Below are 25,703 nucleotides of genomic sequence, written 5' to 3' on the forward strand. Positions count from 1 at the left end.
GAACAGCGCCATCTACTTTTAAGCCTAAAAGGCCCATACATTTCAGGGGTACGCTTTTTTGTATGGGCTTTGTCAGTCCCGTATTAAATCGTTATTGGTATAAGCAAAAACAAACAACTCTACTTCTCACTTGTCTTTTTTGTACATTCGTCATCAACTATACTGTACCGGCCAAAAATCTCAAAAATATGTACAAATGTCCATTTATACACATTTTTGAGCCACATGATTGGCCGCTCCAATATATCTATTATTATTATTATAAATGGGCTTACTCTTGGCCACAGACTAGCCAAAGGCAAAGATGTGGCCTACGATGGAGTGAGCTCGCCCAGAAGATGCCTGTTCACTCTTGATTTGAAGGTTGCCGGGTTATATGAGCTCGGAAATATAGCCGCCGGCAAGGAATTCCACTCCTTGGCAGTGCGCATAAGAAAAGAAGAAGCAAAGCGCTTCGTGCGGATTCGAGGAATATCTACCAAGTAAGGATGGAAACCGGCCGTGCGTCTAAGAGTCCGATGGTAGATGGGGACTGTAAATTGTAATAATTTAAATAAATGAAAAAATACCATTTTGAACGGCAACTGGATTTTATGGGTGAATAATAGTCACAAATTATTGTTATTTTTGTAAAATTTGTCTATTTTGGCAAATAAAATTGATCGAAGGAGACAAGTAGAAACGAATTGACTAAGTCTTATTAATCTTACATTCCCTATACAAAAATTACAGTGAAATAGGTTAGGTTGATCTAATTTGTCCTGAAATGACAGATTCAAGACATTTTTACATGACAAATTATTTGATATATTGACAATATATACATACACGTACATATTCACGCCTGTATTCCCAGACGGGGTAGGCGGAGAACATGAAACCGCTCAAGTTTCGGTGCCACTCTTGGCAATTAAGGGGTTGAAAGACTTGAAAGAAAACAAAAAAACTTATATCCCACAGTCGACTTCTATGGCACCCACAGGAGAAAATGGGGTGATGAAATTATTGACTATGTCATTTTAATCTCTGGAATGTATATAAGATACAGTATTTTGACATTTTTGACAATTATTGCGATTTTATGCTCAAATAGCTAATGTATATAAAGTAGATGTTGTAGTGTAGATATTTTGTATCTGTGAGTTTTGGTGCATGCCCGTTACAAATTTAATGACAGTTTTTAAAGGAATTACTTGTAGTAGTCGTACGCACAAGACTAAAATATGACTATAATAAGTGGCGCCATCTACAATGAATACGGTGTTTTAGCGATTATAGTCCCTTTCTCTGGAAGTAACTCCTCTTAAAAATGTATTCTGAAGTAGGTAATTTTTTGCAAAGAGTTATTAATATTGGAAAAGGTAAAGACGTAAGGAAAATTTGTCGAGTTGTAGTTACAACTCAACTGCAGTTTTTTGAAACATGGTGCTACTAGCGCCATCTTGTTTTCTAGCTCTGAAGGATTTTTCTTAGACTTTTCACCTCTTTCTAAAATTAATAACTTTACTTTTAGCAACATAGGAGTTTTTGTAGCGTTGTTGACATAGTCTTTGTTTAAATGTTCTGACGTACGTATTGGTTTAAAATAATATATGCGATTTTAAAATACCTTTGGTCTATGTTTTTTCTTAGATGCTATTCTTAAATAACTTGGCGAGTACCTATTTTATTTTTGAACTCAAATCATGAATATTATTTTAGAAACAAGAACGCCTTTTTTCTTACATTTAATTAAAACGATTGAATTAATTTCATATAATTTAACAAATTTTTATCCAATTGATACTATTAAATTGTTTGAAAATTATAATTATTAAAAAAAAATATAGGATTTAATCTGATAATTCGTACTGTCATGTCTACTGCTCTTTACCTTCAATTTCAGAAAGTAATGGACAAAATATATAACTCGTTGAAATGTTTTAATAGGTGGTGTAAGCTAGTAATTAAGCTATATGTCAACTACCATAGGAAAACAATTATTAATATTTAAGACTTAATTATTCTCAAATTTTCAGTCACAGAAGTTTGTAGTTCGTCAAGAAAGGGACTTTAGGGCGTTTGATGCTTGTTATTTATTAGGTACGAGAAATATAAAAATGCTTTGTATTAAGTGTACAATCGTTCTAGAGATCCCCTTTCATAAGGAAAGACACAAGGGCGGCAGGCCGTTTACGTAACCGTTAATATGTACGGTAACGGTTTTGTATAGCGTTTAAACTGAAATAATATGGTTACTCATTGACGAATAGAGACCCTGTTTTCTTGTTCTCTGTGATTTATTTCATTTGACAGCACAGTCAACCCAATTTAATAATAGATCATAATTGTGGATGACTGCAGCCTGAACTCGAGTTGCCAAATTGTAACCAAAAAATGTATTTTTGTAAATGATTTTGTGGATAAATATATATTGATGAGTGTTGATTTAATTTATATTTTTGTTACATTTTCCGTCCGGGTCGAACCGTTTTCTGTTGTATTATTGTATGGTGAAAATAAATTATTATTGTAAATATCTGGTGTATAATTTCATACCTTACCTTTATCTCTTTTTAGGTGCCTTGATGTCATAAATCTATTTTTCTATCCTAGCACAAATCCTAATAACAAAATAACAATATGTATTACCACTAGCGCCATCTCCTGGTGACAATGTAGTACCATGTTTCTTTCGTATGCGTCTGTCAAAAAATTGTCATTAATATATTAGTCATAATAACTACATGTTAAAGTTGAAACAATATGGAGCAGATCTGCTCCTAAGCATACGAGAATAAATGAAATGATTGTAAGAGCGTTTTCAAATTATCCGACCCGCTATCAGAAGTAGGATGATGCCAAAAGCAAATTTCAAAGTTCTGTCTTTTAAATACAGAATGTTTGGCAACCTAAACATATGGTAACTTAAAAGCTAAAAATGTTCTTAATGGTCTATATCACCTATTTCGTTTTTGCATCCGGTTACCAAACACCCTGTATAGGATATCGGTCATCCGATATCGGAGCGGATAACATTGTAGGTAAAAGTGGCTTTGAAGGAAAAAGGAATTAAAACACAGAATAATTAACTACATAATGTATTATTCTTCTGAAGGAAAGTTATTTCAACATGTACATAAGTTAACATATCTTATACTAGTTATATCTACAGTAACTAACGTTTGTACAGTGTAATATCACAACAGCAAAGTAATGTACCCTTAAAGCTATTTTAGTGCGGGTTGTGTCGTGGAATATGGCAGTCAATAAAAACTAAGTTTTTAACATCACGTGACATCACCTATTCGAAAAAAGGACTTTTCGTCTTCGCTATGAGGGATAAAAGTAGCATATTTCTACTACAGGTAACGATTTTTTCTTTTGCATATTGTATTTTAAGTAAAATAATGATTTGAAATCAAGGATTATTTCTATAGAATTTACAATCTTCATTCATACTAAGAATCGTACCTCATTTTTTTAGCGCCTGATGATGCTTTGACGATATTTATCATGATCAGGGCCCGTAACTTTCATGCCGATGACATAAATTTGACGTCACGCTGCATATAGTATGATTCAAGAGTTTTATTTAATAATTAATCATTATTCATCAATCATTTCAATCATGACTTCAAAACTTAATCTATTCATGCGTGAAATACTTGATACGCGAAAAGTAAATTAAATTATTTGTTTATTTTTTACATCCATTTTATTAAATATGTTTGTTACCATATTTCAATACATTATTAAAACAAAACAAATTGTTTCCTTTTCGTTTCACGTATCAAGTAGCTATTAATTATTCCACGTATGAATAGCTTACTTTTTAAGTACCTCTAATTTGTACATGATAAAAATTGATTAATGATTAATTATTACAATAAATCTATTTGAATTATCCTATATGCAGCATGACGTCAAACTGATGTCATCGGCATGAAAGTTACGGGCCCTGATCATGATATTAAAATAAAGAAGCATGTCACTTGTTCTTATAACAAATAAAAACACGCGAAAATATTTGGGGAAAATATGATTTTGGCCACTTCCAGGCTGTGAAACAGCGCCATAAGGCCCATATACTTCAGAGGTACGCTTTTTTGGGCTTTTGTCTGTTCCGTTATTATACCGTCCTTTTTTGAAATGTAAGAATTTCCTCATAGGTGACGTGAAAAGTAGTATGTTATTATATTAAAATTATTTGCAGCATGGCCCCCTGCATTCCACTGCGCTCAGGATTTTAATTTAGATTAAATTAGTAATCATTCGCCTCGATTAAAATTCCCTCGTTTGATGCGCCTTGGAATGCTGCTATGCGATTGGTTGATGCAACTGTACGTCTGTTACTGACGCTGTGGCCTGGCATTTTAGCACCCGTATGCCAAGTCCTTACTAAGTTATATAAGTCAATGACAAGTGAGGATATTTATTATAATTGAGGCTAAATGAGAACGAAATCCCTTCAACTGCATTTTAATATTATGCTACAATTGCAATATTGTTTATTAACTACTTAAAACTAATTAGTTTATCTAATAATATAATAATTGCATATCACTCTCACAAAATAAAAAAAAGAAATACTGGCGTTTTATAAATATTTGTCACTATTTTTTTGTATTAAATTAATCGTGTAAAAAATACCACTTTTTCAATTACCAATCATTAAGGATGAAATTTGCTACATCCAATAAATACATTCTAATCGCATGAGTGGTACCTTTTATTTAACAACGACACAAATAAATAAGGTTTATTAAATAATACTATTAATCAGTAATGTAATTTTTTAAAAGTATTACTTACTCTATTCAAACAACTGGAATGGTTATTTTATTGTAGTTGAAAATAAAAATACAAAAGATAAACCATAAATAAGTCAAATCAACAAGGTTATCAGACAATGTATTATTGTTTTTATCTGTGTTATTGTATCGAATAAACATAATCAAATATTTTTCAACTATAATTTACTATTTCAAATGTCAACATAAAGTATACTTACAAATTGTACTATGAATAATAATTATCACACATTAATGATATAGACCAAGAGCTAGTTACATAATTCAAAATCTATGTATGACAGTGCAAGACTTGGCATGAAGCCAAATGTAATATAGCGCTTCCTGAGGCACATAGTAAGAAAAAAACTACCGAATTGAAACAAATAAAGTCGGTTTTTTAATAGGTAGTACCTATCTAAGAACTCTTGGTCTATAAATGCATATCACGATATTTGATTTTATTTATAATCTTAATTCGATTGGCAACCAAAATAAAATTGACATAATATTGTGCATTAAAATATTATCTCTTTACATGATCAAAGAAAATATAAGATTTGTGACTATGTTGAGCTCTGTATTTCTAAGAGATCTTCTAAATTAAAATCTAAAAGAACAATAAATTATAATACTTTTTCAATAAATCAATCATCAATATTATTAATAATCTAAAATCACTTTTCAATACCAATTTTAATACAATTTATTTATTACTACACATATTGAAACAGTGTAAAAATCGGTGAATAGCCAAACAAGTATACATATATTTTAAAATTGTGTATAAAAAAATAAATCGGACATTACAAAACGTGTAAGAAACAAAATATAAAAAAAACTGTATATAACTATGTATAATTTAGTTTTAAGCTACCTACATACAGGCAAGAATATTAGGCTTCTCCTTACCCACCTAGTTACAACACATTTATAATACATTATTGCATTTAATTTGATTTCTATTAGCCTAAAGCAGATCTAAAATTTTATCACCGTTCGGCACTATTGTATATATATTATCTTATCTTAAAATTAATTGTGACATTTCAATCAAAAGATCCTTTATTGTCGATATAAGATCGATATCATATTGAAGCTATTATGAAAGTACCGCCTTATTGACAACCGACTATAAGTACCATTTTGATTGAAAATTACACAGTTATTTATAATTTTTCACACAAAAGCGGCTATGCGTGCATACGTTTTGAAATTCACACCATTTTTTTTAATACGATACACTAAAAACTAAACAAAAAGAGTATTACAAGTATGTAAATATGAGAATCATATGTTTTCCTGTCCAAAAGTTAAATAATTTGCCAAGCATTTGAGTATTACAAGTAAATATGAGAATCGTACCATTTTCTGTCCAAATGAGGTTAAATAATTTGTCAATTCATTTTATTTTGTCACTTTTCAGTCCATAAATATTGATCAAATAAAACTAATAACATCATGTTATAGAGCCATAATCTATTAAGAATACGAAGTATTATATTCATATATTACATATATAAAAGTACGGACAAACATATTATATATCAGTAATATCATTACTCATACTGATATGTCCACTATTAAAAAAAGCTGCCTACATTTTTAAGTAATTTTAAGCGTTTTTTTTATGGCCCAAATTGTAGCTTTTTAGCATTTGGAAAACTATTTATTATGCACTTTATGAATAAATTTTGCACAATACTTGAAACAGAAATGGGCCAAATGTATCCATGTAGTCTATTAACAATTGTTTATTATTCTTATTAAATAACATTATACGTTAGGTAGTCTTCTATCCATTCTTATTACCAATTATTTCATGTTATCGATAATTTTAAAGTATTTGATACGTTTTTCAATGGTCTCCGCTATTCCAAATTACATCGCATATCGTCACTACTTTTAAAAAAACTCAATGAAAAGAAAATTGTGGTAAGTATGTATGGAATGCATATAGACTTACTGCGTTTTAACTTTGAGGAGCAGCGTGAGATACGAGATTTTTTCAAAGTAGTGAGGATATCTAATCTTATTTGTATTGACTGAATCAAGCATGAATAAGGATTGTTTTATACCTTACTTCGTTTAAAATATAATTCAACTAGCTTTTGCCCGCGGCTTCGCTTACGTTAAAAAGAGACTAAATGTAGCTTCGTACCAGTGAGTTTATCTGAACTTATGTGCGAATGTCATTTGATATGTGCCAGTCGCTTTTCGGTGAACGGAAACATCGTTGGGATTCCCAAGATTTGGCGTAGACACTAGTTTTTACGAAAGCGACTGCCATCTGACCGTCCAACCCGAAGGGTAACTAGGCCTTATTGGAATTAGTCCGGTTTCCTCAAGTTGGGATTACTTGTCAAAGCGGCAGGCTCCCATGAGCCGGGGCAAACGCCGGGATAACGCAAGGATTGATGATGTAGTGTTCAAAATCTTGCCTCCGGGGACTGCGGCGACCTTGGTTGTCTTGTGACCACACCAGCGAGTCGCTCGCAGACATCTTGGAGTTGCTTGTCGAGCATCAGAGACGCGATCTGCTCGTCTGTTAGCATGTCCACACTGGAAATATAACGATTTTAATTAATTTTCAAGATTTTTAATTTTTGAAGCACTGAAGCACCGCAAATATGCTGGTCTTTTGAGTAGCCACGTATTTGCGGCGTTTGCAGTGGAGACCTTAGGGCCTTGGTGTCAGGATGCGCGAACTTTGTTCAAGGATTTGAAGAAAAGGCTCCTTGACACCACCAGGGATCCTAGGGCTGGTTCATTCCTGGGGCAGAGGATTGGCATTGCCATCCAGCGGGGAAATGTGGCCAGCATTATGGGTACTCTTCCGCAGGGATCAGATTTGGGAGATTTTATTTGATAGTTTAGTATGTAAGGGAAATTTTAGATGTTAAGGCTGATATGTGTATGTTAATTTAAATTAAAATAAAAATTGAAATCAATATTGTAAAAAAAAAAAAATTTTTTCAAGTAAAGGTAAAAAGGAAATAAATAATACTCTTTTGAGGTAACCCACATCTTTGCTGATTTGAATTTTGTTTCTCTTAAAAGTAGTATTAAAATCGAGGCCATGCTAGTAGGGATAAAAGCGTTAATGGATGTCTTTCATACGATTCAAAGAGGATCGAGTATTATAGAGTTACTGTCGAAGTAAAATGTGTAATCACAGTGCATAGACTGCCATCTCTTGACACAGGCTTAAAACTTGTGAACCTCAGTTTTGACAATTTGGTCCATATTCTTAGCTCGATACGTGTTAAAATGTCAAATATTAATATTAGCGCTATCTAGTTGACCGTACCCCAAAGGTGTAATGCCATCTAGGCCACCGTACCTTTTTCTGTATGGTACTGAGGTACGTTTTTTTCTTAGACTTTATCTGTCTATACGGAGTTATATATGTCTTTGATGCGATTACAATGCGCGATAATAAGAGCGTGAGTACCTACTCAGTGCCGCCGCTGACGTACACGAGACGCATAAAGCCCGCCGTTGCGTCATTTTGTTATTTATTCAATTGAAAGCTGAACATTATTGAAATACTTCCGTCTGTATTCTTTTCTTTGTCCAAGATTGCAAAGAGAACTGCTTCTGCTTGCTTGACATCTCTGCGCATTTATGCGGTCGGAAACGGTTCACGACAGTTTGCAGATGTGACAGCGACATCTATCATGATATTGGGTAAACATACCTGGCCAAACTGTCTGTGTCGGAGTTGTCTTTTCTACTGACGGAATAAGTCAACTTCAAGTAGCATGTTCAGTGCGACCAAAGACATATGTAACTCTGTATAGACGGATAAAGTCTAAGATAAAAACGTACCTCAAAGCCCTAGAGAAAAAGGCACGGTGGCCTAGATGGCGGTACACCTTTGGGGACGCTCAGCTAGATGGCGCTTATATTATCATTTGACATTTTAACACATATCAAGCTAAGAATATGGGCCAAATTGTCAAAACTGAGGTCCAAAAGTTGTAAGCCTGTGTCGAGAGATGGCAGTCTATGCACTGTGATTACACATTTTACTTTGACAGTAACTCTCTATAACACTCGATCCTCTTTGGTGCGGCATAAAATACTACTACTAACACTTATTTCCATACTAAATAGCTGCCAGGGAAATTATGTGAATATGACCTTTCATATCTAGAATTGACAACGTTTCAAAATTTTCAATGTCCCTAAATCGAAAACCATTTCGAGATATACGCTTGTAGATCACATAAATAATTTTTTTAAATTTTTTTCCGCATTTTTAGTATAAAAAATCTTAAAAATAGTTTAAAGGGGAAGTGACGTCAAATAGCTGATTTAGAGCTGCCACTATATCAAAAAAATCTTCCAGTTGGGATGTCACTTGAGTTTGACAGTGAAACTTCTCACAGTTCGCAGCAAAAGATATTAAAAAAATCATGGCCTAGTCTATGATTCGTAGTCTAACTAGTGGTTGACAGAACTTGACAGTCAGACATACCGCACTGTTTAAGCTGACTGTTAAAACTTTTTTTTTAGGAATGATTTTGTCGTTTCCTTAGGTGTATGAAACAACACATGTGACGTCACGAAGCTGTGTCTTGACGTTTGTAACTTACGCTCTTTCTGCTCGAAGCAGTAATAAAAAGGGAATTTCTCATTAAAATAGCAGTTTTAGGAAAAATAAAAAAAAATACGTGTATCTTTTAGTATTGAGTTCTTTCAAACCAAACAATAAAGAGTAGTACTCAAAAATATGAAATGTTGTCAATTGTGTCGCGAGATACTAGGCACGCATGAGTCAGTAAGACAAAACATACCTGATTAATCTGTTTCAGCCGAGCTGCGAGACGAGCACACTATGTCGTGTGTTCTGAGGTACCAGGCGCGCATGAGTCGGTAAGACATACCTGGCCAGACTGTCAGTATCGGAGTTGCCGTCGGCCGAGCTGCGCGACGAGCGCGCGCGCGACGGCGACGTCCGCCGCGGCGTGCGCGGCGCCGAGTGCGAGCCGCGCTCCCCGAACAGAGACAGACCTGACCAATAATACTCATTAGCATAGAGGAATAAGTAAGGGGCTTTTTCTTTAGTGTATGGTATCCATTTCAGTTAATAATTTATATATATATTTAAAATGTGATAACTTGATAAGCCTTTAGTGGATGGACTGCTTCTGCTTCTATTGTTCTTACGCATTTGCGTCAATCCGTTTCAATTTGTATACAGGAGCACACATGAGGAAACAAATAAAATGATTTTGTAACATAACTCGGATTGGGTTCCACGTCGGCTTTTCTACCTCCAATAAAATTTGCACTATAAATTCACCGTAAATTCAATACTTGTATCAAATTATTACGCACTTTAAGTAAAACTTCAGAGGTTGGACGACACTTTTCTTACGGCAACTATTCAAAATAAACGGTGGTTTCATTTCCACCACGGTCTTGGAAATAGCTAGAATTTAGTCGCTATTTTTCTTGGAGTCACCATAACAAATTTTACTAGGTTTTATCTCAAAAACGATATGAAAATGTTTACTGCAATATGGATTTGACAGCGTAAGTCAGCGACTAAGAAGTCAATTTTGGCCGCAGTGAGCGCTGTGATCGTTTTAGCTACCCCCTCCACCCGCTTTGCACCCTGCCAATAGGGCGTGGCACGACCATTTTCGAGAAGTGGCGCAGGTAAGTACTTGTACTTACCTGCGCCACTTCTCGATCCACAAGGCCGTATTGAAGAGCAAGTTGCTGGTGAATAATCCTGGCTACGAGATTATGTCTGTGCAAGTACTCGCCGCCTATTTATAGTATTTATTTATTATTATGGTAACAAAGATATGTTAGGAGCCACGTGCGGTTAAACAACTTCTTTGCCCCCTTGTAATACAAATAATTATGGCCCACGTCTAGCTAGTCCATGGGCTTCCAAAAAATGTATATTATTATTATTATTATACAGGACTTAATTCAGGAAGCAATCCCTTATTGTTGCATCGACCAAACGTTGGCTAGTTTCCACTAGTGAGCGCGCCATCTAGGGACACATTTAGCAAATTTATAACTGACTTCTGTGCTATACCACAATTTTTCTTTAGACGGAATAAAACACAACTGTACAAGTGTACACAAGGCTGACGGAGGTAAGTGTTTGGTCTTTTCTGCAATTATCTGTTAAACTCAAAGGTTTACTGGAAGAAATCCCTCAAAGGGATAAGTTCGCCTTTGTACTGGTCCTTACTGTAATTACTGTTTTTTGTCATTAATTGTACAATAAAGAGTTTACTACTACTACTACTAAACTGGCTACCGGTACAACAATACATATATTAGGCTACTATACTCCAATTGCTAATTCGAGTCCAAAAAAACTACTACGATGTTGCCACTGCAATAAAATGTTTGTAAAATAGTATAATCCTTTTTTATAAAAACACACGCCAAGATAAATTATTTATTATTTATTTCAATCCTTTGATTTATATATTTAATAGTCTTTTATTATTTACATAAATACTAGGTCGCTCGATTTTTTTTCTTTTTTTCCGTGATTTTTAGTTGTAAAGTTGGTATTGCGCTTGTATCACTTCAGGTATCAATAACATGAAAAGTATTTTGACAGTGACATAAGTGACATTGACAGCTGTGACATTGACGTATCTGTCGTAGTTTTTTTTGGACTCGAATTAGCAATTGGAGTATAGACTCGTATCGAATTTAGCACATCAAGTTATTTGTCAACTTGTCATCTGTTGACAGCGCCATCTATAATTACTTTTACATACTAGTCCGAATCCTAGATGGCTTACCTCAAGGATCGCATGTTCCCCGTCGATATAGGTCATTACGAGAGTTATGTAAGTTCCCAATACCGCCGAAGGGTTAAAATTCATAGTCGTTGCTCGGCTGTGACAGTGGCAAATATTTTTTCTAAGGGTACGTTCAGATGACAAGCGTTCAACGCGCGTTGAACGCGCGCTAAATTTTTGTATAGTGTTCACATGACACGCGCTTGCCGAGCGTTGAACGCGCGTTGCCGCGACCACTATGGTTCAGTCAGTAGATTTCTTACATTTGTCGAAGATGGACGTAGGAACAGTTTTAACGGTGATATTATACCGACGGTTGAAACGACGCGCCAGAAGACGGAGATATTCGGTCCACCCAATTTTGTCAACCACGCTGACTGAAAGCAATGTCATACTTGTCATATCCCATATCGCAGGACGTTTCTCTATTTCGTCTATAAATAATTCCGTATCAAAAGCTTCGGTTTCCATTTCGGACGATTTCTGGACGACCCGATGAACCCTAAAATACGTCCATCCGCGTCGAAAGCGCGCGCTCAACTGAACGGAAACATAGAAAACCAATGATCTCAAAGCGCGCGTTGACGCGCGCTGACAACAGTCGAGCGCTAGCGCAGCGTTCAACGCGCGTATTAATAAAACGCGCGTTAGCATGTGTACAGCCTGAATAAGTTGTTATGTAGTTGTAAACGCGCGTTATCAAAACGCGCGTTGAGCGCTTGTCATCTGAACATGCTCTCGAAGCGCTAGTAGATATCTATCTCTATCGCGCTTGCGTATTGGCGCGACAGAGCCAGCGGCGTATCGCTTTCGTTTGGCGTCGGAGAAATGCCATTCGGCTACGGGGCCTGTAATATGGATTCCTCGGTAATCAAGTACTTAAGTAATCTGAATTCCACTTTACTTCGATTCCAGGCTTATTACTTTACTTCTATATGTCACTCAAATTGTTTTTGGTTTACATGTCATTCTAGCATTTTCACTTTCACATTTCAAGTGCATATACCACGAGTATAGGTTTTCGGGTGTGCTGATTTAAAAATTAATGACCGATTTGGAATCTGACATTGCTGACTGTCACTTTGACACAAAAGTCGTCATGGGTGTCGTAAAATAGGTTTTAGGGGGTGCTGATTCCAAAATTAATGACCAATGTGAAATCTGACATTGCTGACTGTCACTTTGACACAAAAGTCGTCATGGGTGTCGTCAAATAGGTTTGCGGGGGTGCTGATTCCAAAATTAATGAACAATGTGGAATCTGACATTGCTGACTGTCACTTTGACACAAAAGTCGTCATGGGTGTCGTAAAATTGGTTTTAGGGGGTGCTGATTCCAAAATTAATGACCAATATGGAATCTAACATTGCCGACTGCCACTTTGACACAAAAGTCATCATGGGTGTCGTAAAATAGGTTTTAGGGAGTGCTGATTCCAAAAATAATGACCAATGTGGAATCTAACATTGCTGACTGTCACTTTGACACAAAAGTCGTCATGGGTGTCGTCAAATAGGTTTCCGGAGGTGCTGATTTGAAAATTAATGACCGATTTGGAATCTTGACATTGCTGACTGTCACTTTGACACAAAAGTCGTCATAGGTGTCGTCAAAAAGGTTTCCGGGGGTGCTGATTCCAAAATTAATAACTATTTTGGAATCTCACAGTGCTAATTGTCATTTTGACACAAAAGGAATCATGGGTGTAGTCAAATAGTTTTTAGGGGGTACTGATTCCAAAATTAATGAAATGATTTAAAAAGTCATGACCGATTTGGAACCTGACATTGCACAGTACCCCTGGAAACCTATTTGACGACACCCATAACGACTTTTATGTCAAAGTGACAGTCAGCAATATCAGATTCCAAATTGATCATTAATATTGAGATCAGTACCCATGAAAACCTATTTGAAGACACCCATGATCACTTTTGTGTCAAAGTGACAGTCAACAGTGTCAGATTCCAAATTGGTCATTAGTTTTCAAACACCCTCGGATACCTATTTGACGACACCCATGACGACTTTTGTGTCAAAGTGACAGTCAGCAATGTCAGATTCCAAATTGGTCATTAATTTTGGAATCAGCACCCCCTAAAACCTATTTTACGACACCCATGACGACTTTTGTGTCAGAGTGACAGTCAGCAACGTCAGATTGAACATTGGTCATTAATTTTGGAATCAGCACCCCCTAAAACCTATTTTACGACACCCATGACGACTTTTGTGTCAAAGTGACAGTCAGCAATGTCAGATTCCACATTGGTCATTAATTTTGGAATCAGCACCCCCTAAAACCTATTTTACGACACCCATGACGACTTTTGTGTCAAAGTGACAGTCAGCAATGTCAGATTCCACATTGGTCATTAATTTTGGAATCAGCACCCCCTAAAACCTATTTTACGACACCCATGACGACTTTTGTGTCAAAGTGACAGTCAGCAATGTCAGATTCCAAATTGGTCATTAATTTTGGAATCAGCACCCCCTAAAACCTATTTTACGACACCCATGACGACTTTTGTGTCAGAGTGACAGTCAGCAACGTCAGATTGAACATTGGTCATTAATTTTGGAATCAGCACCCCCTAAAACCTATTTTACGACACCCATGACGACTTTTGTGTCAAAGTGACAGTCAGCAATGTCAGATTCCACATTGGTCATTAATTTTGGAATCAGCACCCCCTAAAACCTATTTTACGACACCCATGATGACTTTTGTGTCAAAGTGACAGTCAGCAATCTGAGGTACTACATATTTGTAATCTGAAAGTAATCAAGTCAATAATTTCAGTTATTTTGAATCGACTATGATTTCGAATTATTGGTAATAGTAATTATTGTATAGATGATTAGTGATTCCTTTACATGTAATGGTAATTTACCGTTTCACTTGATTACATTACAAGTAATCTGACACCCAGTAGTGGATTACAAAGTAAAATCAAGTAATCGTGTAATCCGGAATCGATTACGATTTCCCCATCTCTGGGTTTAGTTATATGGTTCATTGGTACTGGTGACCACTATCTGGCTCCATCATCAGACCCTGAGTACCACCTCTTGTCAAAGGTCTTGTTGAGACGAACCCAACGAGCCTAAACACGAAGTCGTTTACTTACATGGTTCACTGGTACTGGTGACCACCTTCTGGCTCCATCATCAGATCCCGAGTACCATCTTGATGTGTCTTATCATCTTGACCGTATTGTAATTTTCGCATATTTATCATCATAACGATGTAATACTTTAACATTCAAACATAACAAAATATTACAAAAGCAAATATTTACGGATCTAGGATCAAATTCGTTGGTCGCTGTTTACACACACACAATGCGAGGATAGCCCGTGTATAAACAAGGCGTCCGACCCACACAACGATAAATATTCTCGACGTTTGCGATGAAAACTCGGAGAGCGAAGCAACATACGTCTCACCTCCTCGAGCTCCGGCGCGGCACTGAAATCGCAGGCGTCCGTCGCCGGTAAAATAGCGACAGGAAGGCTAGTTTTCAAAAAATTGGCAAAAAATCATGATAAAATATTATAACGACAAATGGATAACAGCAATTTAAGCACATTGTGCAGATTATTTATATACTAAAATAGCTTCGATAACATGTAGATTTTCGGAGAAATGATCACTTGTTTCGATGTATTTTCAAGACAAAATTGAGTTCGTTTTACTTTCAATTTCTCAATTTCAAAGGATTAAATGATAAATATTGTTTAATGGGCCTTAAGTACAAGATATTTGGAACTTAAATTTACCTCATTTATGAGAGTGAGCTTATCAAATTGTAGATAATAAGAGCTCCGAATTCTGTGCTTCACGCGGTTTTTCCTAAACGAGCATCAGGAAAACAATCATTACTAATTGAAAAAGCTTTTTTCTCAAACATGCAATGAAATATTGTCTTTACGTTCCTTAAAATGGACTGGGAAGTATCGCTTTTTGGGCGCAACAACTCGAGAGGACTGTAAAGGGATTTCATATTATTTTTTAGGCCTAGGCCTGCAAAGTAACTTTTTTAAGTAAGCTGTCAGTACTGTCATGTCACTTTTTTTTTAATTTTTGTGTGACCTGGATACTTGTCACACTTGACGTTTGAGTGTATTTGTATTTGGTTACTTAATAAATAAAATATTGTCTTTTAGAGCATTTTTTTTATTTCATTGTATGTTTGAGAAAAGCACTATACATGCCTCGGCGTGAAAACGGATTCCCGGCCTCGTATCCCTATCCGGCCTCGCTCGCACGCTCGCTCGGCCGTATATACCCACTTGGCCGGAAATCCTCATTTTCCCGGCCTCTGATGTAATGTACTATTTTTTCATATGTTTTTTAATTAACCGACAGTTAATAAGATGTTCTAACTGAAACAAGTACTTTCACTGTCTTTTAGTATGAGTAAAGTGTACAATTTTGTCGATAAATATTGTGCATTTTACAATATATCGCCTTTTTTTGTCATAGCGCTCTTAACACTACGGAACTCTACTGACCTTGCGTTCACTAGTTTATACTGGTAAGAGTGACATCTAGCGGGGCTTTTAGTAAACTTAAAAATCGGCATACTACGTATAGTCTGATTCCTCTTAGTGTTGGAATATATGTTTTTGGTTTAAACGGCCCTTTCTTTTTTTGCGTTGACGTAGAAGTTTTTATTTTTTAGTTTAGGATTATGGACCTCGGTATATACTTTAAATTCGATTCGATACCATGCGCGGGTATATCAATGTCAAGATATTTATATCTTGACATTGATACACCCGCGCATGGTATCCTTTCGACCTTTAGGTCGGACATTAAAATAAGGAACAACTACAAAAAGAGGTGTCTGTGGCCTTGAATGACCTTGGAACATTTCCTTGATCTCTTTAACCTTTTCACCAGTGGCGTGCAGTATGGCGTCGACTGACGGCGTCCCTTCTACGCTTTATTTGTCTTATACCTTTGGGCCTGGCCACATGGGCGCGTTGCGTCGACGCACCGCGAGTTCTTGCGTCGCGGTGCCGCGCCGCAGACTTCCTGCCGCAAAAACTGGCGTCGCGGCACCGCAACGCAGAATTTTTGCGGTGCGTCGCCGCAACGCGCCCATGTGGCCAGGCCCTTTGATACGCTTTATAAAGGTGACCTGTGACCTCGACTGACCTTGGAACATCTCCTTGATCTCTTTAACCTTTTCACCGGTGTCGTGCAGTATGGCGTCGAGGGACTGACGCCGGCCCTTCTCCGCTTTCTCTAAGTCGGCGCGGAGTAGCGCTGTGCGGTCCATGGAACTTCTGGAAATTGTGGAAAATTGAAGATAAAAGATAAAGAAAAATTGGGGGACATCTTATACAGATCGATTTTGTCTCAAGGTCAACATAGCTTGTACAGTCAGCAACCAAGCTGTGAATAAAAAGTGCCAAAAATATGTAAGGTGCACTAGAGCAATTCCGAATGTCGTCTAATTTCGAAAGTCGCACATAAATCACCATTATTTCTACCATATCAAGATTCCCTTTCGGAATTACCTGATCATTTTTGTCATTCGGAATTACCCTAATGTACCTTATACACACCTAAATGTACAGGCTATTAAGTTCTGTATACATATTTTTCGCAGTTTGGCTGTATTCATAGCTTTGTTGCTGATTGTAAGTACTATGCGAGAAGTGGTTCATTATATGGCAGGTCGAAACTTCGGAGGCTCATCTGTACTAAAAAACGTCGTACGATACACGTGCGAAAAGGAAATTCGTAACTCGTGTCGATTTAAAACACCCCCTTCGGTCGTGTTTTAATTTATCGCCACTCGTTTCGAACATCCTTTTTTACGCACTTGTATCGTAATGTACTATTATACCATGCACGAAATAAAGCATCAGATAATTATAAGAAAAACATGGACAGAAGTTATTTTTAACCGACTTCAAAAAAGGAGGAGGTTCTCAATTCGACTGAATGTTTTTTTTTTTTTTATTTTTTTTTGTATGTATGTTACTCGATATCTCCGAGAATCGTTGACCGATTTTCAAAATTTTTTTTTTGATCGAACCGGTATAACCCCGAGATGGTCCCATTGGCACCAAGTCAGGGTCTGATGATGGGATCCTGGAAAAATCGAGGGAACTCTTCAAATGTTATAGGCTTATGTAATGTTTTTAGTCTATTTTTCAAAGGTACACCAGTATTTACGTCTGATGGTAATAATTTTATGTGGCTGAGCTGATGATGGAAGGTCAACTCCTCAATGGTTAGGAGTTTAAGGATAATTCTTTCACTACTGTACATGTATTCGAACTGATACATATAATATCACTAGGAACCACTAAAAATCAACTGAGCTGATGATGGAAGGTCAACTCCTCAATGGTTAGGAGTTAAAGGATAATTCTTTCACTACTGTACATGTATTCGGACTGATACATATAATATCACTAGGAACCACTAAAAATCAACAAATAAATAAACTTTTTAACAAAAAATAAAACCGCCTTCAAAAATAAGCGCGTTACAAAACACGGAGAAACTAAAAAGCCAAAAATAATAAACCTTTCAATTCAGATTTCTTATCGTATTGCAATAAGCTAAACATCCAAATTATAAACAAATCAATTATTTTTGGAGTCGGTACCAGCCTGTGTATGGTTGGGTGGGGCAAACAGGCAATAACAAGGCGACGAACAGGTCTGGTACCGACTACAAAAATAATTGATTTGTTTATAATTTGGATGTTTAGCTTATTGCAATACGATAAGAAATCTGAATTGAAAGGTTTATTATTTTTGGCTTTTTAGTTTCTCCGTGTTTTTAAATCCAATTTCTATTTTTTTAATAAGTCTATGAATATGTAAAGTAACTGAGATGACCGTGACGTCACTCAATTCAATTTCATATAAATTCCATATTTAGCAAGTCGTTCAAATTCGTTTTGACAGTCCTTAAGAGGCCTTATTCCTAAAGACGAGCGTTTTTTGCAAAATAGAACCTTTTTCATTCAAAATTATAAAGAAACTATAAATGATTATTAAAAAAATGATAATGTTCCTAAAAGTACATATCTTAAGCTAGAAAGTCAATTGGTACTACTTTAAAATATGTCTTTTTATACTTCCGCAAAATCAGTTTTTTCGGAAGACGTTTTCAATTTTCATAGTGGGATAGCTCGTTTAGAATCGTGATTGTGCTGTTAAAAATGTTATTTGGGGTAATAAATGATCACAATCCTATTTGTTATATCCTGTACGAGTTAGCTAATACTTTGACATTTTAAGATTTACTTGAAATGGTGGATAAATAACCTTCCGTATCCTCCCCATTTTTTCGATAAAAAGAGGTTTACATTATGTATTTTTCCTGCGATTCCTGCATTTTTTGTAACTCTTAAATAATATTATCCTAAACTAGAACTTCTTATTGACCTATAAGAAAAAAATCATACATATAAGACATACCTTTCTGTCGATAGATATGTTTTTAAAACACCTAAAATTCGAATAAAAGACACTGTGCTAACGCGAGCCCGCTCAGTCTGCGCCGAGCGCTCGAAGACAACGGACCTGCGTTTGATCGTCCGGCGCACCTAGCTTTCGTAAGCAGCTCGATAGTTCCGAGAAGTGCCGTAAACTGCGACTAAACAAATCTTGATCCTTTTTACACCTTATGCAATTTTAGCATTCGACATGCTTTTCATATGATTTTGGATTTTAAGTTATACGTGAAGTTTGTTGAGAGTTTGAATTATTATTATATTTTGGGACCAGGATGAGGTTCTGGTTCTCATGATGATGGAGTCAGGCAGGAGATGTTCAACAGAACTGCTATTCTACTTATCATAACTCCACCATGTTTGGGCTCATTAGATTTGGGCTGATGAGCACCATCGATCTAGATGAGGTCCAAGGTCTCATGATGGAGTCAGGAGGTGGTCAACAGAACTGCTATTCTCCTCATCATAACCCCATCATGTTTGGGCTCATTAGATTTGGGCTGACGAGCACCATCGAACTAGATGAGGTCCAAGGTCTCATGACGGGGTCAGGAGGTGGCCAACAGAACTGCTATTCTCCTCATCATAACCCCATCATGTTCGGGCTCATTAGATTTGGGCTGACGAGCACCATCGAACTAGATGAGGTCCAAGGTCTCATGATGGAGTCAGGAGGTGGTCAACAGAACTGCTATTCTCCTCATCATAACCCCATCATGTTTGGGCTCATTAGATTTGGGCTGACGAGCACCATCGAACTAGATGAGGTCCAAGGTCTCATGATGGAGTCAGGAGGTGGTCAACAGAACTGCTATTCTCCTCATCATAACCCCATCATGTTTGGGCTCATTAGATTTGGGCTGACGAGCACCATCGAACTAGATGAGGTCCAGGGTCTCATGATGGAGTCAGGAGGTGGTCAACAGAACTGCTATTCTCCTCATCATAACCCCATCATGTTTGGGCTCATTAGATTTGGGCTGACGAGCACCATCGAACTAGATGAGGTCCAGGGTCTCATGATGGAGTCAGGAGGTGGTCAACAGAACTGCTATTCTCCTCATCATAACCCCATCATGTTTGGGCTCATTAGATTTGGGCTGACGAGCACCACCGAACTAGATGAGGTCCAAGGTCTTATGACGGGGTCAGGAGGTGGCCAACAGAACTGCTATTCTCCTCATCATAACCCCATCATGTTCGGGCTCATTAGATTTGGGCTGACGAGCACCATCGAACTAGATGAGGTCCAAGGTCACATGATGGAGTCAGGAGGTGGTCAACAGAACTGCTATTCTCCTCATCATAACCCCATCATGTTTGGGCTCATTAGATTTGGGCTGACGAGCACCATCGAACTAGATGAGGTCCAGGGTCTCATGATGGAGTCAGGAGGTGGTCAACAGAACTGCTATTCTCCTCATCATAACCCCATCATGTTTGGGCTCATTAGATTTGGGCTGACGAGCACCATCGAACTAGATGAGGTCCAAGGTCTCATGACGGGGTCAGGAGGTGGCCAACAGAACTGCTATTCTCCTCATCATAACCCCATCATGTTCGGGCTCATTAGATTTGGGCTGACGAGCACCATCGAACTAGATGAGGTCCAAGGTCTCATGATGGAGTCAGGAGGTGGTCAACAGAACTGCTATTCTCCTCATCATAACCCCATCATGTTTGGGCTCATTAGATTTGGGCTGACGAGCACCATCGAACTAGATGAGGTCCAGGGTCTCATGATGGAGTCAGGAGGTGGTCAACAGAACTGCTATTCTCCTCATCATAACCCCATCATGTTTGGGCTCATTAGATTTGGGCTGACGAGCACCACCGAACTAGATGAGGTCCAAGGTCTTATGACGGGGTCAGGAGGTGGCCAACAGAACTGCTATTCTCCTCATCATAACCCCATCATGTTCGGGCTCATTAGATTTGGGCTGACGAGCACCATCGAACTAGATGAGGTCCAAGGTCACATGATGGAGTCAGGAGGTGGTCAACAGAACTGCTATTCTCCTCATCATAACCCCATCATGTTTGGGCTCATTATAAATATGTGGAAGGTCGTTAATAATAATAAATGTTTTATTAGGGTACCCCTACATGTAAAGAGGGGGCAGATATTTTTTTTCATTTCAACCCCAACGTGTGATATATTGTTAGATAGGTATTTAAAAATGAATTAGGTTTTACTAAGATCGATTTTTGATAATTTTCATATTTTCGGAAATATTCACTATAACTTTTGAACCATATGTTTAAAAATATGAAAAAAATCACAAAAGTAGAACTTTACAAAAGACTTTCTTTGAAAATTTGTTTTGAACTTTATAGGTTAGTTTTTGAGAAAAATACGGAAAACTACGGAACCCTACACTGAGCGTGGCCCGACACGCTTTTGGCCGGTTTTTATTTTATTTTAATACTTTTCTGTGCTATTCATACATAGCCACCCTAGGGGAATCAGTATTGACAGCTTCTTTTTTTTCTTTCTGCATATATTTGTTTCCGCTTTTAAGTTTATTGTAAATAAGACTGCTTGCACTTACATTGAGATTATAATTACATAATGCTATTAAATTAAATCTAATGAAGCGTTGTTTTATTTACTAAATCTCAAAACCCTTTAAATCGAATATGTATAGTAATGAGCAAAAATTTTACCGCAGGCTTTCCAAACCGACGATGCTTGATCAGCTACTTTTAGAACGAACATGTACACCGTGTCCAATAAGTCCGAATACTCACATTTTACCTCAGTTCTAAAGATATAGGGATCACAGGCCATCAAATTCTTATTTAAACTGAAGAGTATATTCCTTTTAATAAAATACAAGCACAAAGTTCATGAAATTTCCGAAGTGTCTAAGAAGAACAAAGAGGTAAAGTGCCAACAAAATACTTGCTCGGCACGCAGGTGACGAGTTATTTTTTATAAGCAGAATCTGTATGATAAAACAGACGCCACGTGTCCAAAATAAACTATTATGGGTACCGAGGATAGATAACGTTCCGGGCAACTAGAAAAATGTGCCTAGGTTCCAGAGCTCACCATCGGCCCAGGTGTGGGATGCAGTATGTAAGCGAGGTAAACTACCTTCAGTACTTACAGATAAAAGCGTTAAAATCAACGTTTTTTTCTTTAAAACCAAGGTTTTGGAGAAAAAAATGCCTTAAAGTTAAAAAGGATGCTTGGGAATGAGTATCATGTGTCCCAACAAGACGCACCTCCAGCACATTCGGCAAATGGTATTCTAGCGTAGTTTCAGACTAATTTGGCAGTTTTTTATCCGAAACATGAGTGGCCACCCAGGCCTCCAGGTTTAGGCGTATTAGACTACTTTGTATGGTCATACATGCTTTGAAGACTAAATTTTTATAAAATCATAAACCTAGATCATTTCAAAAAGATTATTGAGAGTATTTGGGATGAAATGTGAAGAAAACGGTGCGTGCCGCGTGTGATCCGTTTGAGAAGCGTTTGAGGCTGGTAAACAAGTTAATGCTGGAGTTATTCCAAAACATTTGTTGTGAATGTAGTAAATAAGAGTGCCATTCATAAAATATAATAATAATGTAGTAACTATTTGTTCATTTTGTTTTATTGGCTATTTGTGCTGTATTCAAACTTATTGGACACGGTGTACATTTTTTGATTTTCACCCTTTAAAATGTTTCTAAGACGCAACGTTTTGCAAATTTGGTCACGTCATGCACAGTGAAACTGTGGAATGAATTGTCGCCAGCGGTATTTCCGGACCAATGCGACCATCAAACCTTCAAGAAAAGAGCGTACATCCATCTTAAAGGCCGGCAACGCACCTCCAACACTTCTGGTGCTTCTGGTGTCCATGGGCGGCAGTGATCGCTTACCATCAGGCAGCCTATCTGCTCGTTTGCCTCCTATCCCATAAAAAAACGTTTAATATTTTTTAAGAAAAAAAAAAACCGCCGCCTTTCGGGTTGTGGTGAAAGCTACTTGCGAATGTTGGATTATGTAGAAATGTGTAGGTATTTTTTAAAACTGCTTTTAATGCTTTAATTATTTGATGGCAACACTAATCAATATACGTATAACGCTAAGGTTTGAGGAGTTTCTCAATTCCTCATGAATCCGATTATAAGAAATCGAAGCTTGACAAACTTTGACTTGAAAACTCAATAATTATGCTTAACAAACATAACTAAATAAATGTCACTGTTCTGAACTTAAATGCATGCTTTTCTTACAAAAATACCAAAGTCACTATGAGTGTGCCGTTCAGATTTGAGGAGTTCGGTTCTGACCATCATCAGCAGTTCCACTGCACCAAATGTCACTGTTCTGGACGTAAGTGCATGCTGTTCTTATAAAAATATGAAAGTCAGTATAACTGTGATAATTTCCGAAAATATTAATATTATCAAAAAACGATCTTAGTAAACCCTTATTCATTTTTAAATACCTATCCAAAAATATATCACACGTTGGGGTTGGAATGAAAAAAAAATCAGCCCCCACTTTACACTTTACACTAATAAAACATTTTTTTCCATTTTTCATTTTTGCACTTTGTTGACGTGATTGATATACATATTGTTACTAAATTTCAGCTTTCTAGTGCTTACGGTTACTGAGATTATCCGCGGACGGACGGACGGACGGACGGACGGACGGACGGACGGACGGATGGACAGACAGACATGGCGAAACTATAAGAGTTCCTAGTTGACTACGGAACCCTAAAAAACAGAAATCACTATTAAACTATTCTCTAATTTCAAGTTCCTAACTAAAATTTTCCTAATAAAAAAAAACAAATTGATCCCGCTACAAACTTTCATCCCCTTTTTTCCTCTACTAGGGTTGTAAATTTTCATAATCGATTCTTATCTCTTCGAAATTTTGTTAATGCAATCTATACAAATTTCGACTTTCTGGCTTTCGTAGTTTCGGCTCAGCGGTGTTGGTTGTTGAATCAATCAATTAGGAAACCTGAATTTATATATGTAGGTACATGTAGACTAATACTATACTTTTACTACATTCATACATAGACTAAACTAAATAAAATAACTTTATTTAATTAATCTATGATTCATATACCTTATTTACTACTACCATACCATGAATATGAAATTAAATAAAGAGTCCCCATATAAAATTGAAAATTATGTTATTAGCAATTTAATTCAAAACTATCAAGATTATTCGTGTCTGCGTTGAAACGCGCGTTGATTTGCCGGTGCTCGCGTACCGAGCGCCAACGCCATCTATCGATGGCCGTTTCGTGAAATTGATGAGCGCTCTAAGGAGTAAGGGGTCTTAAAAAGCAGCTGATTTGACTAGGAGGCAAGTAGCCTGTTCTACGCGGCTGACTCATAGGACTCGACGGTAGAGGACTTAACGAGTCATTCTCTAAGCTAATCGCAGTCGCACTGATGAAAGACTGGCTGGTTTTGGTGTCACGCGGACCGACCAAGCGGAGCGATCCGCACCGGACTAATATCGTCACTACTTTTAAAAAATCTCGTATCTCACGCTGTTCCTCAAAGTTAAAACGCAGTAAGTCTATATGCATTCCATACATACTTACTACAATTTTCTTTTGACGTGAAACGTTAGGTGAATGTCTTTAAAAACCCGTAGTAGAGTGACCGGACCGAAAACCAGGTGTAACGAAAAGTGTTATGGCGCGGCGGCTTATATCTCTGTAACTATAATACCTAGATAGAGAATTTTAATATGACCGTATAGAGGAAAGTAGCCATTACACGGACACATATAATTGGCTGCTACAGATGGCGCCACTTTTGCGATAAAAGCGTTCCATTCGGGCCAAAAATGACGTTTTTTGTAGTGTTTGCTTAGCAATTACTCACAAAAATTCATATTTGAGGACATCGTATGCAAAAATTAAAGCATAAAACTATCAAAAAATACTTAAAACACTAAGAATTACTAATAAGGATTAAAATAAATATACATTATTCATAGTAAAACTTATTCATCTTATCAAATAATGCATTAGAAACAATGGCGGCGGCAACGGCTGGCAATGTACTGAAACTTGTTGGCAATCGTGACTCTTTCGATTCGTTTGAGGCAATCGTATGCAAAAATTAAAGCATAAAACCGACAAAAATTACTAAAAATACTAAGACTAACTAATAAGAACTATAATAAATTTACATTTTCTATAGTAAAACATATTCATCTCCTCAAATATGCATTATAATGTATGGCGCCGGCGAATATAACATACCGAACCGAAGCAATCTTGTCTCTTTCGATTCGTTTAAGAGCGTTATAACATTTCGGCGTCGGGCGAAATTAGGTATTTTACCCGCCGCGCGAGCCCAATATGCCGACCCTTTCTAGCACGTCTTATCACTCGCTCGCACTACAATAATGGACAAAACAATCTTGATCCTTTCTATGGAATTTTGATAACAACCACAATCTACTATCTAAATATAAACTTTTGATTTCTAATAAACATTATTTTGTACGAAAATACTAGAATGTAGCGCAAAATAATATCAATTATGTTAAAATTTATTTAAAAAATTAATTATAAAAGTAGATCCCATCCCAAATATTTGCTTTTGTTATATGAAAATTACTGTAATGCTGTATTATGATTACCTCTGTAATCCATTC

The 25,703-nt window shown here is 36.8% G+C and overlaps 1 protein-coding gene across 1 annotated transcript in view; it reads right to left on the reverse strand.

Moving 5' to 3' along the window:
- Positions 1 to 7,060: 7,060 nt before the first annotated feature.
- LOC125238037 (SH3 domain-binding protein 5-like) overlaps positions 7,061 to 25,703 on the reverse strand; it is a 37,382-nt gene continuing 18,739 nt past the window's right edge. Inside the window, exons 8-10 of the mRNA XM_048145322.1 lie at positions 16,735 to 16,862; positions 9,665 to 9,791; positions 7,061 to 7,334 (exon numbers count right to left, since the gene is read on the reverse strand). Of these exons, the coding sequence (XP_048001279.1) occupies positions 7,202 to 7,334; positions 9,665 to 9,791; positions 16,735 to 16,862 (388 nt within the window). The 3' untranslated portion in view covers positions 7,061 to 7,201. The remainder of the gene's footprint in view (positions 7,335 to 9,664; positions 9,792 to 16,734; positions 16,863 to 25,703) is intronic.

The sequence above is a fragment of the Leguminivora glycinivorella genome, chromosome 22 (genome assembly GCF_023078275.1).
Source record: "Leguminivora glycinivorella isolate SPB_JAAS2020 chromosome 22, LegGlyc_1.1, whole genome shotgun sequence".
Lineage (NCBI taxonomy): Eukaryota > Metazoa > Arthropoda > Insecta > Lepidoptera > Tortricidae > Leguminivora > Leguminivora glycinivorella.